The sequence below is a fragment of the Mytilus edulis genome, chromosome 6, assembly GCF_963676685.1.
Source record: "Mytilus edulis chromosome 6, xbMytEdul2.2, whole genome shotgun sequence".
NCBI classification, from domain to species: domain Eukaryota; kingdom Metazoa; phylum Mollusca; class Bivalvia; order Mytilida; family Mytilidae; genus Mytilus; species Mytilus edulis.
Genome location: NC_092349.1, coordinates 19670652 through 19689535, shown reverse-complemented (window position 1 = coordinate 19689535; position 18884 = coordinate 19670652). Strand labels below are relative to the sequence as shown.

Below are 18884 nucleotides of genomic sequence, written 5' to 3'. Positions count from 1 at the left end.
TACAAATTTTTCAAGAAAAAAATATCTCACAAACAGGCTTTGAAATTTTGGCAAAATGCATGCTTCCAAAATGTCGTATGTAAACTTGAACATTTTTGTAAATAGCAGTGAAATAAAAACTTTGACATTTCTGGATTATCCAAGAACTTAAATTATTTTCACAGAAATAAAGAAATGTACAATTATTTTTTTCCCATAGACATTCTACAACGATTTTCAAGTTTTCATACAACATTTTGGAAGCAAACTTTACAAACAACTGACATTGGCAATTTTGTAATATGTCTCATTTCACACATTTTGATTGGTCTAACTGCATGCTAGTTTGTAATACCAAAGATTTCCTCCCGCCCAGACAATTGGTGTCAAAAAGTATTTTTTAGCCAAAAAAGTCATATACGACATTTTAGAAGCCCAGCGACGATGTGTTGTTCATGGACACGCTTCGATCAGAAAAAATGAAAGTGAGTGTTTATAATTTAATGGAAAGGAAATTAAAACTTGAAGGACGTTTCACACAGTAATATTGTATTTTGTGTAAATATATGTATATTTCATTGAATAAATTTATATTGATGTGGAATTTTTCGTTGTGTATTTATTTTCTGGTAAAGATATAAAATGTTATATCATTTCATAAGTTTTCGTATTCATTCGTATATTTCCGTATGTTTATATATTTCCGGTAGTATTCGGAAACATTCGTTTATTTCCGAATGTATAATTATTTCCGGTAGTAGTCGGAAACATTCGTTTATTTCCGAATGTAAAGTAATTTCCGATCATTTCCGGAATCGTTCGTTGATATCTGCTTTTTCATTCCGGAATTATTGGGTTGCTTCCGTACTTTACTTCATTGGTTGCATTTTATTGTGTACTTAATTTCTTTTTTCTGGTTATGTATTTTGTTTCTTTTTTTTTCCTTGATGGTGATGTATTTTGATTCTTGTTTCACTCTCTGGTGGTATATTTTTTTGTCAAATAAAATAAACCAAAATAATTAGAAACATCAGTGTATAAAACAAACACATATCTCGAAAAATAAACACAACGACATAAGACAATTAAGGTGTAGACAACAAACAAACAAACAAAAAAAAACAATGTGTGAAGACCAGGAGAAAGTGCTTTTACCATTTCAGTCACCGTGTTGTATACAAATAGTTGGACCTACTCAGTCAGGAAAAACCATGCTTACATATAAAATACTAGCTCAATTTGAATACCTATTTACAAAAACACCAAAGAAAACCATTTATTGCTACTCTGCATATCAGGATTTGTTTTCAGAGATGGAGAGGAAAATTGAAAACATAACTTTTCACGAAGGTTTACCAACTAGTGAGGAAATTGATAAATGGTCAGAAAATAAAGAACATATGATTCTTTGTCTTGATGATTTATTGTGTCAAGCTGCAAACTCTAGTGATGTTTTAAATCTTTTTACCGTTAAATCTCATCATTGTAACATATCAGTTTTGTTTTTGATGCAAAATTTTTCCCTCCTGGAAAATGCATTCGTACTATTTCGTTAAATGCGACATACATAATCTGTCTTAAAAACCAACGTGACAAACACCAGTTATCAGTATTAGGAAGGCAGATTCTCCCAGGTCAATTAGACTATTTCATGTCAGCTTATGAAAAGGCAGTTTCTTTAATATATGGATATATTATTATTGATTTGTCAACACACACAGATAAAAAATATTTATTGAGAACAAAAATTTTCAAAGGAGAAGATCCAGTAATTTTTGTTCCGAAATGAGTAAACAAGTTTCAGCCCATGTACATTTTTTATCACTTTTAATTTCATGTGAGGAAGAACAGAAAATTGCATTGTTGAAGACCATGAACGATAAACAATTTCAACTTTTAGTTGAATGTTTTTTAAATGTGTTATGTGGGGTATTTCCGCTTAGTCAATCAGATAAAAAGAAACTCATGAGATATAAAAACATTATTCGGAAAATGACAGATAGAGAGACAACACGTATTCAAAGAAAAAAATTGTTACTTAAATATCGTAACCAATACTTGATACAATTTCAAAATGACGAAAGAAATGATTCTTCTGCCAAAACATAGATATGAAAGTATAATACGAACAGAAAACACTGAAAGCGATAAACAAACTAGTGCTAAGGAAGAAATTTCACCCCAGGAGGATATTAAAACAGAAAAAGATAGTTCAGATGATTTGAACACTTTGTTCGAGTTAACCATACCAGTGAAATACAGAGAAAAGGCAAAAACACTATTGCAATTTCTTCAGAGTCAGTCTACAATAAGTTGGAACAAACATGGAAAAGTTAAGATCAACAACGAAACTGTACCAAACTCACATATTGTTGACTTATTGCGGGATGTTGTTATTCCTTATGGATGCAAACAACTACCAAGTGGACATGAAATATTTTATGATTTTCTTAAAAATATTCACATACCTATGGGACTAATTTCAAATAGAATGAGAAAACAACTGGTTCAATCTGATATACAAACAACAGAGGAAAATGAACAATTAGCTGAAAGTGAACCAGAGAAAAATAAGATGAGGAAGATTAATAACATTTTGTTAGGAGGGAACTCTCGAGACTGTTTGAAGAAAAACCTAAACTAAAATGGAAAGGATTCAAACTATAGCATCATTGCTAATGAACAATTGATAAAATATGTTATTTTCTATGTCAAAATAAAGATGGATAAAAAAGTGTTTTTTGGTTTTTTTTTTAATTTTATTTCCATGTTACAATCTAAAAACTAACTTGAGTTGTTCCATATACTTTAATGTAAAAAAAAATCATTAAAAAAAAACAGCAGAAAAAAACAATAAAAAAAACAACAACAAAAATACTTTCAATGTACAAAAAAAAACATAATATATATTTTTTTTTCATTTTCAGGTACAACCCCAATATTATACACTTTGATTTGATAAAAAAAAACCTATAAAAACTATTTATAACTATGATTACTTTTAATAAGACTCTTGTAGTTGTTAGAAGTAACATCTTATCAAAATAACCTGAGTATGAATGAGGAACTAGATTCTCTCCTGAGTAAATACTATTATGACGTTGGAGGACCAGCTTCATATGCTTCTGCCGAAAAACTATATCACATTGTAAATGCAGAGGGCAAAAAAGTTGGAAGATATAAAATAAGACGGTGGTTAAATTCACAAGATAATTACAGTTTACAAAAAACACCTCGTCGTTCTTTTAAAAGAATAAGAGTTTACACTACGGGGATGAATAATTTGTGGGATGCTGATTTAATGGACCTAAAACAATTTTCAAAAGAAAATGAAAATTTCAAATACGTATTAGTTGTTGTTGATTGTTTTTCACGCTATCTTTGGTTACAACCATTGAAAAATAAAACGGGAGACGAAGTCACCTCTGCATTTAAAAAGATTTTCACTGAGGTAAAACCAGAAAAAATTCGAACAGATAAGGGACAAGAATTTCTAGCAAAAAAGACACAATCGTTATTTAAAAGTAACGGTGTCCGACATTTTTCGGCTCAAAATGAACTTCATGCAAATTATGCTGAAAGGGTCCTACAAACTATAAAGAATAAAATTTTTCGCTTTTTCACAAAGAATAGAACTCACAGATATATTAACAACTTGCAAAATTTTGCAAAAAGCTATAATGGTACTCCACATAGAAGTTTACAAAACATTGCACCTAAAGATGTTAATTCTGTCAACGAAAGTGATATCTGGGGGAAAATGTATTTAAGTAAAACAGAGAAGAAACCAAAAGAAATAAAAGTACAAACAAACAAAAAGAAACGGAGGAAAAAACAATTCAAATACAAAATCGGGTCTTTAGTTCGACTGTCAAATATTGCTCATATTTTTGATCGATCCTATAGCCAAAGATGGACGGAAGAGATATTCAAAGTGGTGCAAAGATTCAGACAACAAAATATTGATCTTTACAGGCTTTCAAATATAAAAGGAGATGAATTTATAAGGGGGACCTTTTATGATAGTGAGCTCCAAAGAGTAGAGAAAGATGAAAATAGTCTTTGGATAATTGAAAAAATTATAAAGAAAAGAAAAAGACGAGGAAAAACTGAGTACTTGGTTCGTTTTCAAGGGTGGCCTCCTTCGTATGACGAATACATACCAGCAGAACAAATTCAATCTTTATCATAATGGAACATAAAATTTTCATTCGAAGTGACCAATCAGATGCATATTATCCTAATAATTCACCGTTCAAGTTCAAAGTGTGTTTAAATGAAGTTTTACAATTACAAGGTGAATGGAAACTGGGAATATTAGATTTTTACATTGATCAAAAAGTTACAAAAAAGAACAATCATCAATTATACTTGTTTTGTGATGTATGCAGTGGAGTAAATGTTTTCCCTAATATACAATATTCACTTTTGAGAAGAATATTTCCCACGGATATGAGTACATGGAATTATATTTTTTCTTTTCAAATATATTTACCAGTAAAGAAAAACGAAATTCAAGTCTTAGAATTTCTTATAAAAGACGAACACGGAGAAAACGCTTCATTTTTGAAGAATAATTTGTCGTTTACACTACAATTTATACCAAGCTTATTTTAGCGCAGATATGACAAATACTGATAAAATGTACATTCCTAATGTTAATCAATGGACAAGATATTATCAGAATGTAGTTAGTGGTCAATCAAATGCTTACGTAAATCATATGAAATCTGGATATAACAAAGGATCGCAATCGGGATCATTTATGATACCAATTTCGAATAAATCTTATCCAATTCGTGCAGAAAAAGAAAACAATTTTGTTGTGCGTTTAGTGTCACCTAGTGAACAAATTGTAAATCAAGCAAAAGAAGAGAAAAAAATTGACGATGAGAGTATAAATAAAACGGACAGAAAGAGAAAATATCATCATTCGCCACAAAGCAGAGGAGGTGAAAAGAAGCCGAAGAAATCGAAAAAAGATAAAACTGTTAAAAAACATAAAAGGGATATATTTTCAACATAATGTCCTTGTTAACGAAAGAGAATTTTATTGAAGCACAACCGTCAGAGTAACAGATTTTTGAGATACCCCCATACCAAGTAGGTGTTGAAAGTATAACATACGAGGAATGCAGACCTGTTAGTCAAATAACCGCTTACAATCCTATAGAATTCGATCTATGTGCAAACAATGGTATGGACTATATTGATCTTAAAAGATCAAAACTATACGTGAAATTAAAAGTGAAAAAAGCAAATGGTGAGGATTTACAAGATGGCGATACGGTAGGACCTGTGAACTTATTTTTACAGTCGCTTTGGTCGCAATTGGATGTTTATATACAAGGACAAATGGTAACGTCTAGTAATACGTATTACCCGTATAAATGTATGATGAAAACGTTACTGCAGTATGGCCAGGACGCAAAGAGTACACAATTATCTTCTGGTCTATACTTAAAAGATAGATATGGTCACATGGATGAAATATCGACTAACACTGGACTGTATGAACGCAGAAAATTTATTTCTAATTCGAAAACATTAGAAATGGAGGGACCAATTTTTTCCGATATATTTGAGATGGATAGATACCTGCTAAATATGTTATCCCTTAAACTAAAACTATACCGCAACGATGCAAGTTTTTGTTTGATGTCTGGAGAAATTGATACCAACTATCATATTTCTTTGGAAGATGTCGTGATCAAGCTTTGCAAGATCAGACCTAACCCAGCTATAATTGTCGCTCATTCAGAAGCTTTAAAGACAACAAATGCTAAGTATCCTTTCACAAAAACCATGATGAAAAATTTTACAATCATGCAAGGAAGCACCTCTTTAATCGTAGAAAATGTTTTCCAAGATGTGAAACCAAAAAGTATTGTGCTTGGATTGGTTTCTTCAACTGCTATGTCTGGAGCATATACAAAAAACCCATTCAACTTTATGAATTATGATTTAAAACAAGTGACTCTGTTTTGTGACGGAATACCAGTTGATGGCATACCACTCAAACTTGATTTCAACGAGAATAGTGGTGCAACGAACGTTTCTCCTTATGTAAAAATGTTCGAAACACGAGGAAAGTGGTTGTTGGATACGGGGAATGAAATAACAAGGGCTGAATTCAACAATGGATATACGCTTCTATGCTTCAACTTAGAACCATTCTTTTCGGATACCAAATATCTTTCACTACTGAAGCAGGGAAAAATACGCTTGGAATGTCAGTTCGGTACACCATTACCAGAAACAGCTGCCTTACTGATTTTAGCTGAAAACTATGGATACTTTGAAATAACTGAGAATCGACAAATAAAGATTGAACACTAACATTTCAATGGAAACTGAATTTATCATGACTATAACTGTTTGTTTTTATTGTGTACATCTAAAAAAAATTATAATGTGTGCTTTACTAATAAATATATTCAAATAAACGAAAAAGTTATGTTTTCAATTTTCCTCTCCATCTCTGAAAACAAATCCTGATATGCAGAGTAGCAATAAATGGTTTTATTTGGTGTTTTTGTAAATAGGTATTCAGATTGAGCTAGTATTTTATATGTAAGCATGGTTTTTCCTGACTGAGTAGGTCCAACTATTTGTATACAACACGGTGACTGAAATGGTAAAAGCACTTTCTCCTGGTCTTCACACATTGTTTTTTTGTTTGTTTGTTTGTTTGTTTGTTGTCTACACCTTAATTGTCTTATGTCGTTGTGTTTATTTTTCGAGATATGTGTTTGTTTTATACACTGATGTTTCTAATTATTTTGAACTGAATCCATTTCTAAAAGGGAAAATGCATTCTTTTCCTCTTTGAAACATGTCAACCATTATACATTCATGTACTAGTTAAAATACCAATGCAGATCGACATATTTAACTGACTTCATTGCAAAGTTTGAATAATTTTGAAAATTCTAACACCCATACCATTGATATATCACTAGCAGTGACATTGAAATTTCCCCAAATTGTTTTTTGATAAATTATAACAGTTTTGTCTAACAGAATTGGAATCATTTTTAGATCGGTGTATACATATTTTGGTCATTGGACCAGAATATAAAAAAACGGGTAAGTTCTCACATTAAATATATAAAAGGTATGGCTGAATCCCTGCATGAACCCATCATTTGAAAACAACACAACAAACTGTTATTTGTATTTACTTGCATAAAACTGTTTATGCTTGAAAAAGTCTGGTCTCGAGACGAAAAACAGAAACACTTTGGACATTAGGCGTCAGCGCTAAGTTGTTTATATTTAACTAATTTAAACAAAAAAAATGTTACATTCACGCAGATGATAGAGCTGTTGTCCACCAGATTGTGGTCTATGGACCAACTAAACGAATGATATCAAATAAATTATTATCAATCTTATTTTTTCTGGTTCTTAGACCAAGAACAAAATTGAATGTAAAATATAATGCGTATATCGCTTTTTGGTTCTTAGACCAAGAACAAAATTGAATTTAAAATATAATGCGTATATCGCTTTTTGGTTCTTAGACCAAGAACAAAATTGAATGTAAAATATAATGCGTAAATTGCTTTTTGGTTCTTAGACCAAGAACAACGTGAAAACGTTACTCTAATCACACTTATTCATAGATTAGAAAGGTACATACAGTACATGTATATCATAATCAACCGGTAACATTTTCGTTTTCAAATATTCAATAAGATGTGGTATGATTGCGAATGAGAAAACTCTCCGCAAGGGACCAAATGACATAAAAAAGCTATAGGTTTACTGTGACGTATGGCCTTCAAAAAAGAGCAAAATCCATACCGAATCTTCAACAATAAAAGGCCCTGAAATGATGCATATTTCTGGTAAACAAAAACGTGTACCATACCAGTCGAAGTATTTATTTAAAGATGAATTTCATATAAATGTTTCTTTTTTCAGATCTATTGATTACATTGAAATTGCATATTACTTTGGAACTCTTTATTTGAAATTAGATTTATTTTTCTAACGATTTTGTGAACCGGTCGTATGTATCTGTCTTTAATATTGAAATATGCGTTGTAGATACTAATTCGCTTCATCTAAGATGGTAGAACACTTAAAGTCAATGATATTTTCATATCATTTATCAATTAAACATCGCCATCCAACTTCAAATGCAATTAATAAGCACAATGAATCAAAACGTGACTGATTATTATTGGTATTTTCCATTGCTTTCTTTTTGTTTTTCGCAAATTTCTGGTGTAAATGATAAAGAAATCCCCATCTTTGTCACAATGACTGCTGTAAATTCCTTACGCAGAGTAAAGCTATATGATACTTTCTATGACAATAATTAACAACTACGCATTATTTACAATATCTATATTATTTCTATAGGGACAACAATAATAATTCAAAAAACACATGTTCGTCAAATATTTCTCCACTTTGGCTAGCAAGTGCATCATAGTTTTCCTCCAATGATGGTCATTCTTCTTTGTTTCAGCTAATCGATCTATTCTGTAGAATTTTTTTCCGCTCTCACATACTTTAAGGGGAGATCTTTGACGAATTTATCAACATCATACTTTACTTCATAGCCTGTAAAAAAATCATTTTTTTAAAAAGATCTGAGTCTTAATGCATAATAAATTGTGGACTATTTTACTTGAATGTTGAAACTATAATGATACTAGTAAAGAGTAACTGACTTCGATTAATAAGATGTATTTTTGTCGGTTCAAAATAGTACCCCTGGCCATATAAATTACTGATAAATACAGGAGTATGTGTGATTATATATTATATAGCATGTAATGCTTTTATCGGTACTTTTTCAGATAGATTAAGTGTCATAAATCCTGGTTTTAGAATACATGACTACATGCCAATATCTTCTGCTCTGGTCCTTGTTAAATTAAGTATTAGATTTGTGAAGTCAAATATGCTTGACCTGACCTTAACTTTGACCTAGACTTAATGTGACTTAATGTTTGACTGAATGTTTGACCCTAACTGATCAACTGATTAACCGGTTTACTGGTGCAACTACTGTTTCTTTCATAAAAAAATCAGCATATTGAGTCTTTGGAATATTATCTTCTCGACCATTATGAAGTCCTTTTTATAAAAAAAAACTCATTCGCAGTTAGCTCATTTTAAAGAAAACATTATAAAACGTAAAAAAAAGTGTGACAAGCCTAAAAAATGACGTCCAATGGGAAATAGTACAAGCATGTTCAGGACGATGCAACGCCTAAAAGTAGTACTTTTGAAACAATTCTGTATTACCGTAAATTTAATACTTGGCGTTCTCTTTGCAAATGGATTTAAAACAAAGTTCATAAACTAAAAAAGTTTATTAAATAAATATATACCGAAACGATAGTTTAGTACAAGTGCTCCTCTGTAAAAATAAACGTCGTCTTTTTTGTTGAATTGTTTTATCAGGATAGCTACCATGAATTGAAAACTTTTACTAATATGATTATTTTTCAACTTATATGCACATGTGTTGATTGAGTACAAAACATTTCCACTTTTATTTCTTTATACGACAGAATTATCTTTGTACAGTCTGATATTATATCTGATAACATTTGCCCTCCAAATTTTGTTTTCATAAAACAGTACTTACCTTTTCCTGTCTTCATTAGTATTTTTGCAGTATACCAACACTTGTCTGGATACCAAAATGCTTCAACAGACGTACCAACTTCAAACTCCTACAACATAAATGAAAAATAAGCATCTTACAACTGCACAAAACATATGATAGAGTTTATACCACACCGTGTATTTCTTTGTGTCTAGACCCGAAAGATTGACAAGGTTTAAAGACATGGCCGACTAGTCTCCACCTGTCCAGCAGTTAAACTCGTCCTAAAAGTAGGTTAAAAATATCGTACAACATGTATTGTCGTTATCTGTAAACCTTTTAGCAAATTTTCTATGAAATTACATACGCATCATTGGAGTATTTTGTTTTTAAATTTTCTTATGATCCCACCTGCCAACTAATATGGCCCGCATGGCTAAAATAGACTTGGAGTAAAGCACAAGTTTTGAGATTTTTTTTTTCAAAATTGCTCTGGATAGAAAAAAATATTAGAGAGGCAGAAATGTCCAGAATGTTCAAATTTGCCCACTGTCTATTTACGCCAATACTGTCCAGAATTATTCTGTAATCAGAGATTTTGTTATAGTTGTTTGTACACATTTTTTATTCTTTTATTTACCTTTGAACTCATCCTTCTTTTCTTCTTGTTTAAGTTGTCACTGTGACTGCAGTCATTTTTTAGTTTTTGTTTTGGAGTCAAATCTCTACCAGATACCTGTAAATATATACAAATATGTTGTGTATATCTTTTTAAGAGATATTATGAAAAGTTTTCTAAAGACAATGGCACGTCACAGACAGTTACAGTAATATGTAGTCATTAACAGCAAACAAACTTAATATACAAATCTATATTGAACAAGAATGTATCCAAAGTACACGGATGCCCACTCGCATTACCATTTTCCATGTTGAAAGGACCGTGAAATTGGGTAAAAGATCTAGTTTGGCCTGAAAAGTTTCAAGTTGATTGGACTTTAACTTCATCAAAAACTACCTTGACCAAAAACTTTAACCTGAAACTCACACTTTTAATTTGTATGTTCAGTGGACCATGAAAATGGGGTCAAAAGTCTAATTTGGTTTAAAAATAAGAAAGATCATATCACAAGGAACAGGTGTACTAAGTTTAAAGTTGATTGGACTTCAGCTTCATCAAAAACTACCTTGACCAAAAACTTTAACCTGAAGTGGGACGAACGGACGGACGGACGGACGGACGAACGAACGAACGAACGTACAGCCGGAAGGATGCACAGACCAGAAAACATACATGTAATGCCCTTCTACTATCGTAGGTGGTGCATAAAAACTTAACGTAAACTTGATATAGACTGATATAGATAATAGTTGATGAAACAAACGTGACGATACACACGTTGGAACTAAAATTTATAATAAAATATAATAAAAAGGAAAAACTGTAAAATTATCCAATGAAAATCATTCATTTGCAAAGCAAATGCATATGAATAACAGAATCAGACCAAATTAAAAAAATGAGAAATTATGAACACAGGGGTCAACATTATTTTGTAACTTACTTCTAAAGAAGAATTACGTACGAAACTCAACACATCTTCCCGATTTTAAGTTAATTACGTTCACTCAGACCAACAAAGTGAATATCATTTGTTGAACAAACAATCTACAAAAATTAAAGGACATTTTTTTTTAATTGTAAGGTAAATATATACGTAGGTTATAAAACTTACAACAGAGTTGTCTACTTGGCTTTTGTGTTTTTCAATATGTTGACATCTACTAGATTCTTCAAATTCCTGAACTTTCTTTTCTAAACAAGCTTTTGCTTCTTCCTGTAAAACATCATTGTTTTCAGAGTTTGCGTATTGAGAACATTTGAATAAGGAATATTTTCTTATTATGTTTAAATACAAGTACATAACATGTAAGATGTTTCTTGTATAAATTATTTTTCTTTGTTGTCTCTGGTATTTATTCTAATCTGGTAAATATGTTTGATTAATTATGTAATGCAAGATCAAGATCATCAGACTGCATGGTCAATTGAACAACTCTTTATGCATCATTAATGTGATCTGATAACTATCGTAAGTCTGTTGCAGAATATTATTCCATATATCATCAACAAAATAATAAGCGTTTTGTCAAAAGGGCTATTACAGCCCTAAAAAACAGAGTACTCAACTTACCAATTTATTGTACATTTCTTCCAGGGTTTGGTATTTTGTTTTTTCAACTTGTAGCAGATTACTAGATTTTTCATTTTTATCAATCTGCTTATCCAAGACAACTTTGAGTTCATTCTCTGATCTCCTCAGTTGCTGTAATTTAGTTTCAAGTGCACTGCATTTTTTCCTTTCTTGATTCAACAATGTCTCGAAGTCCTCTGTTTTCTTTTGTTCTTCTGTCAACTTTGATTTTAATGTTGATGAAGTAGTTGCCAATTTTTCTCTTTCGGCAGTCAGTTGTTTTATTTTACACTCACTAGATAAATATAATGAAATGCTCAATAATTTAATGGGTTAATTCAAATAAGCAAAGGCACATTTTAAATACTTGTAATGGAGGAGGAGTGAACTATTCTCTTATTACTACAGTTAAACCAGCTTTCAACAGAATATTGAGAGTCTGCAGGTATATAATATTGAAAAGTTTCATCAACAAATTAAAACCTTAAAATTTAAAAAAATATCTCTTAACAGTTATTAACAAAAGGACAGTTTTGAAATAATATCGTAAACTAAAATAAATCAAAATGGCAGTTTTGTGCCGCCAGTAGGAATTTATAATGTAGATGCACGTTCGGAAATGCACCAAATGATGTTCAAACATTAAAGTACGCAATCATATAAATCAATGATATTTGGAAATCCCGTGAAATGATAAAACTGAACAAAATATTGTCATAAATGGATGCATGAAACTTATTCTGTATGTTCGTTTAAAATGCTAACATACTTTTCATTGATCTTTCTGTCAACATCTGACGGATCTGCTTTCGTTTTCCCAATCGTTTTCTTTCGATCTGAACTTACACTACAAAATAAATCCAGTGATATTATCTAAGTCGGTAACTTCATTACTGATATACATGTACGTACAGTGTCAGCTCTTTTCTGTAATATTTCAATATACCGGGTTTTTTTAAAATGAAAGGTGGGCTTATTACCATAAATATCGATTAGATCTTTGAAATTGCACTTTAGCCCAATTATACATTAAAAACAAAAAAAAAACATAAGTTTACAAAATTACAAGGCTGCAGTCTACATCAACCACCAAATACCCGACCTATCGAAAAGGTTGACGAGATGACTTTGCGATTGACATTTCATCAATACATTTTTTGGGGGGATTTCGATTAAACGAAAGATCTTTGGTAGTCTTTGTATAACTTATTCACAAGATGTATATAATGGAAAATTAAGAGCTTGATAAAGTGCATGGAGACCGCCTATATTTTTAAGGCTATGTGTTGTCTCTAGATAATTTTAGTTTATTTGTGTCGTTTGGTTGCTGTCTCTCATTAACATTGCCTGTACATTTTTTTTATTCTTGTCTTGGTGTTTATTAGGGTTTTTTTTGTGTTTTGTTTTCGTGAACAATTTTATAGGTGATAAATTTTTAAAAATTGGTGTGTACATTCCTTTTTTCATAACTCATTTTTAATGTCATAATATTACAAATGAGATTCCTCAAGGTTAATGAAATGCTCCAATTATTCCTTAAACTGTGAATTAAATTACGAAAACCACGGTTCTTTTTTTTTTAATAATATTCCCGATATAACGTAAATGTATGCTGAATGCCTTTTTTATGAAGCATATTTTACAAACCAAGTTACAAATATAAAATCAACATTTAAGAAAATCATGTAGTGCAGTGAATTTTTTTTCCAGTACACACGACATGATTTGCATTTATTTACCTTTCTACTTCTCTCTTAAATACTCTCCAGTCTTTTGTCTGTAAAGTTTCTTCCAAAATATGTATTTGGTTATCACTAGAAAGCATTGAAAAATCTCTCAACTGTGTAATCTTTAAGGATCCTCTTGGAGTATTTCTAATTTCATTCATTTCGAAAGCGGAACAGAATTCTAAAAATTTTCTCCATACGGAATCCTTTGATTTTGCAATTTTTAAAACAATCTTGTACTTGTTATGAAATTCTTCCGCCTTTCTGTCCATCCCTAGAATGGTACATATAATATCTTTCCATTGCTTTACTTCACTACTTTGCATGCAGCTAATATCTGTATCTCCTACTATTTTTGTTGCTTCTTTTCGAAACATCTTTACTAAATCAACAAAACTTGTCGGTTTTCCTAATGTATTAGATGCATTGTGTTCATACCCTAATTGTAGCGCCAACTCGTCTGGTAATTTGTTGTATAACCGACATGTTACCATGCTAATAGGCTTCGTTTGGCTTGCGAATAAACATTGTAGCGCATGTCTTGTATGATTACCACCTAAAGTTTCAACTGCTACTTTGCCAGGTTCTTGAAGAAACTTTGACAAATTACCTTTATCAGTAGTAACATCGCTGACAATGTTGCCAATGAGAATTGTATGACACATTTGCTGATTTTCATAAAATTGTTTTAGACAGTGAGCATGTTTCGTGTCCAGATTTCGAAAACAGCGATCATCGGCAGGTATAACTAAGTTCTGAATATGTACCTTTAATGCGTCTCCTAAAAGAAAACAAATGCTATCACTTTAGAATGGAAAATCAACAATTCAATAACCCGAATAATCCAGTCGTTATATTACGATCACTTTGATCACTTCAGGAGGACAATGACCGTAAGGGGGCGCTGTAATTTTTCGAGTTCAAAATATATAAAAAAAAAATATGTTGTTCACTTAATGAGCAAGTGTTTGAACATTTGATGTAAAAGTAATATTTCTGAAGTTGATATGGTTATAGTTTCCAGTACCCGTATATGCAATAAAAAAAAATAACATCCTCGGAGAACTTGCCTCTGGAAGTGATCCTTGTAATCGTGTGTTCGATCCCCAAGTTTGTTCAAAACTAAGACTTGCACATTATTTTTCTTAAATGGTCATTAAACAAAAACAGCAACTAGAGATAAAACATGTTTGGCGATGTCAAAATAACAGACAAGTATAAAAAAGAAGATGTGGTATGATAACCAATGAGACAACCCTCCACAAGAGACCGAATGACACAAAGTAACAAATATGATAGGTCACCATACGGCCTTCAACATATAGTCAGTATAAAAGTTAATATTAAAAGTTTCTATACTTCATACCATGAGTAGCGCCTATTAAGAGAATGAAGATGGTATATCATACCTATTAAATAATCGTCCAAAATTGACTGCTCCACTGTAACTGGTGTGCTATCGGAAGCGTCTTCTGTATTTATGTGCGCTTCAGTGCAAGAACCCACGCTACGTCCTAGAATATCTTCAACTGTCGATGCATCTGTTGCAAAAGAAAAATATACATAAAATTTTCGCATCGTAATTATGGTTTTTATTCAAATAGTAAATAATTTTCATTAACATTTTTAACTTGTTCTTGGTCTCTTCCAGTTTTATTGTAAAAGCATATATATTAAGTGCAATAGATTTTATATTACTTGCATACATATCTTATTTACTATTGATTTTTGTTTGCCGAATTCACATGACTAGTATTACGAAGCAGCAGATCAATTGTTTGCAAGAAGGAGGATTAAAAAAATACCTTCAGAACTGTCCATTGGTGACAATAATTTCTTTTGGACTGGTGATTTTTGCGTCGAGGATTTTCTTTGCACATTATCCAATGTGTTTACGTTGTCGTCAGTGCTGGTTAAATCCTCCCCTCCTGGTACATCTATTCACAGAAAAAAGGCATTATCTTGAATTAGATGTTTCGTATTACAACAAAAGAATGGAACTTTGCAAACACAATTATTATAATGTTAATTTTAATGTATGTTTTGTAAAAAAAAAATCTTCAACAGATACCAAATTTCTTGTATCATTTTTGTCCGGATACTCGAACAAAATCATAACGTCCGCGTCATGTTTTATGCTTTAGAACTAAGTTCAACGAATAAAATTGACCACATGACTCATATTATGATTCAGTGAATAGTAAAAAAAAACAAACTCTTAATTATAACAGAAACAAAAACAATCTCTGTTGCAAGAAGTCGGTGTGGCAGGAAAACTGGAAATTCTGGTACGATAAGGCCTGTTTTTGGCCCCCCTATTTTCTCATTTTTCAAATTCTGTTTTAGAAAGCTACGTCTTATGTTAGAATATTCCCTGAGGTTTGAATGTTTGTTTGGATGAACTTCAAAACCACTAATACTAGCAACTGGGTAAGGTGAGTGGGTAAACTTCCTTTTATAATTCAAATATTGTAATTATCATTCACTTAAAATTGCAGGTCTTCCGTACAACGAATTTTTAGTTTTTAGGTGCCTGCACCAACGTGGCACAGGATTTTTTTTAATTCCAATGTCATGTCATAACAGTTTTTGCTGTCTAAATCGCCATTATTTTCTCCGGCGCGTGTTAGATTTTTTATAGAAACAATGCCAAAGAATCATTTGGCGTTTTTGATACCTTTTTAACCCAGTAATCTCAACCATTTTCTAAAATTAATGGTTTTGAAGTTCATCCAAACAAACGTCAACGTGATAACAAGCTTTCCAAAACAGTTTTTGAAAAATAAGAAAATAGGGGGAGGGGCCAAAAAACGGGCCTTATCGTACAAATGTACCTCGTCTTTTTAATGATTGCACTTTTGTCCGTATAGCCGGCCTGTCCATTATTGTTGAAGATTGTACGGATACAGCCCCCCCCCCCCCTTTTGAACATTGTACATGTATTATGGGGGTTTGTGCAGAAAAGCGAAGATGCAATTTAAAAAAAAATATTCGTAAATGTAATACGGCGATAATAGAACCTCTAGAATCGTTACTTGTCATCTCACATACGCATACTAGTATACTATAACTTCTTTTATTTATAAAATATGAATTAATATTATAGGGTTATTGCAAAAATATGAATTAATATTATTGGTTATGGTAAGAGTTTTTCAATCCGAATTTTATCATATTTATGGATTACTTTAGTAACTTGATTTCACGAAAGCGTGTGTAAATATCAAATATGTATTAAAAGAATCACATCTACCTGAAATATTCATGTTAACTTGGTTCTCCGGCTGATCAATGTTATCTGTTGAAGATGTCTGTAGCTGATAATTGTCTACGTTTGCTGTAAAAAATTATATAGTTAAAACTTGTTTGCTACAGTTATATTCTTCAGTAAAAAAAAACGACAAGTCCAATTGGACAAATAAACACAGAAAAGCACTCACACGCACCCCACTAGTACATTGTTGTAGGCAAAGACAGCCAATAACCCACCCCCTTTTACCTTTTTTTTCTTTTCCCCCTCCTATCACGAAATAAAACACATACAAAGACTTGACAAATATACGAATAAAAGCTCATTGATATTATCATGCCAAGACATTGCCTCCGTTGAAATTTTACAAACATCCCATAGAGCAAATAACACGGATGATTAATATTGACCATTTGGTATATAAGCGTCACGTACATGCAGTTTATAAATTAATTTGTTGAATACAATCAAATATTTAACTACAAGTACCAGCGGGTGCCGTAGGAGGTCCAGCGGAGTTTGGAGCGAGGATTACTAGTCATGGAAATACGGTATTATCAATGTTTGTTCATGGTAGTCATTTTTTTAAAAACAATATCAGCCTCTTGACATCGCCAAAAATTCAATGTTTAAAATATATACGACAGCAACTAAGGCCTTAGTTTGATTAAGGATGTTCGCTTCTCTTTTTGACAATAACTAGCTTTTTGATCAACTGGTATAAATTGATAGTATATTAATAACTGAACCTAGGCTAAAAAGCAGGAAAAAATAATAGGTTCGCGACTTTGTTTTTAAGATATAATCAATTGAAAATTTTGAGAGAAATGATTCTCTCTTAGAATGCTCACACATTTAAAATTGGTACCTTTTTTCTTTCAAACACTATGAAAAAATAACAAGAATTGTATAAGATTTTCATGAATGACTAGTTTAACTATATGTAATAAAAATATGAATAAAAAAGTAAGGGTTGGTAGTGTATTTTTTTTTTTATTGGTACTACATGGATAAAACTAGAGGATTCCGAATATCGGACAAAATGTCAAAATCAAGAGTAGCAGTTGGCAATCCTCGGAGTCACCGCTACTCTCCTTCTATCTTTAGATGGAGGTACGGAATCGGCCGAGTTGTGACGAATGCAAGAGAAGCAAATACTCATACACATACTATGTACTCATGATACAAGAACAACACACACATTTTAAATACATTTCTCACCTTTCAGGGAGTTCCATATTTTCATAAAACCTGAACGAGTCTTGACAGCTGGCCCAAAACCAAGACCTTCGCATAAGTTTTTCAAACTATACATTTTTGCTTTTCCAGATTCATATGTAACCTTAAATTATAAGAAAACATCATGTTTTTGTGAACGTTGACAAACATTGAACAAAGTCTAAAATAAAAACAAATGTGAATTGTATGACCGTTCCACAATAAAATGAACAGTTGTTACTTCACAAGAGTAAATGTAATAAAGAATATGCAGCTTATTGATGGATTAACATTAATAAAAGTAAACTTCATTCTGAAAACGAGAGTTGAGATATTTATGTAGAGAGATGTGCAAGATCAATCAATGATTTTGTTTAAAACACTGACATGATGTCAAGGAATTCAAAATCTAAATGTACTTGCCCTAACATTTGAAGATGTAATTCAACAATGTTCAATACAGAAGAAGAAAACAGTTTTACTATTTCAGTTTATATTTTTAGAGTTTCCTATGTTTACAACTCCAAAACAATGTGTTAAGAAACAATAGTATACATGTAGTACACTAATTGTGTTAGTGACGTCCTTAATATAAGTTAAATGCAACTTTTAATAGAAAGTTATCTACTCTATACTTAAAAGTATCTCTTTACTTTTATGTATTATTTTGATTTGAATATTTTGATTTGCTTTCAATACAAGTTTGTTGAGCTTGTAGTTTTTTTTCCGATGGCTTTTCTTATCCACAATTGACCAAATAAAATTGTAAATTACTAAAATGTTTATATAGTCACCTTGATAATTCCAAATTCTCTTGTTGTTCCAACATTGTCGATGTCCTCAAAATATCTACCATTTTCCTCTACACAAAGTCTTCCGTTTTCAATCATGATTTTCCATCTCTCTGAACCCGACATTATTGCGTAATATGACCGTTTGAT

General features: G+C 31.5%; 3 protein-coding genes across 3 annotated transcripts; 2 read left to right on the top strand and 1 right to left on the bottom strand.

Moving 5' to 3' along the window:
- The first annotated feature begins 3034 nt into the window (after nt 1-3034).
- On the top strand, nt 3035-4171 carry LOC139526262 (uncharacterized). The gene has a single exon (XM_071321394.1). The coding sequence runs from the start codon at nt 3035-3037 to the stop codon at nt 4169-4171; it is 1137 nt and encodes a 378-aa protein (XP_071177495.1).
- Nucleotides 4172-5178: 1007 nt separating this feature from the next.
- On the top strand, nt 5179-6318 carry LOC139526260 (uncharacterized protein F54H12.2-like). Its single transcript, XM_071321392.1, has one exon. The coding sequence runs from the start codon at nt 5179-5181 to the stop codon at nt 6316-6318; it is 1140 nt and encodes a 379-aa protein (XP_071177493.1).
- A 1536-nt stretch (nt 6319-7854) lies between these two features.
- LOC139526259 (uncharacterized) lies at nt 7855-18860 on the bottom strand. Its single transcript, XM_071321391.1, has 12 exons — nt 18738-18860; nt 17947-18067; nt 16729-16812; nt 15281-15412; nt 14885-15016; nt 13488-14256; nt 12518-12595; nt 11749-12043; nt 11290-11391; nt 10194-10289; nt 9593-9680; nt 7855-8556 (listed from the first exon to the last, which is right to left on the bottom strand). Exons 1-12 carry the CDS (start codon nt 18858-18860, stop codon nt 8471-8473), a joined length of 2106 nt encoding a protein of 701 aa, XP_071177492.1. The 3' UTR covers nt 7855-8470.
- Between the last annotated feature and the right edge of the window lie 24 nt (nt 18861-18884).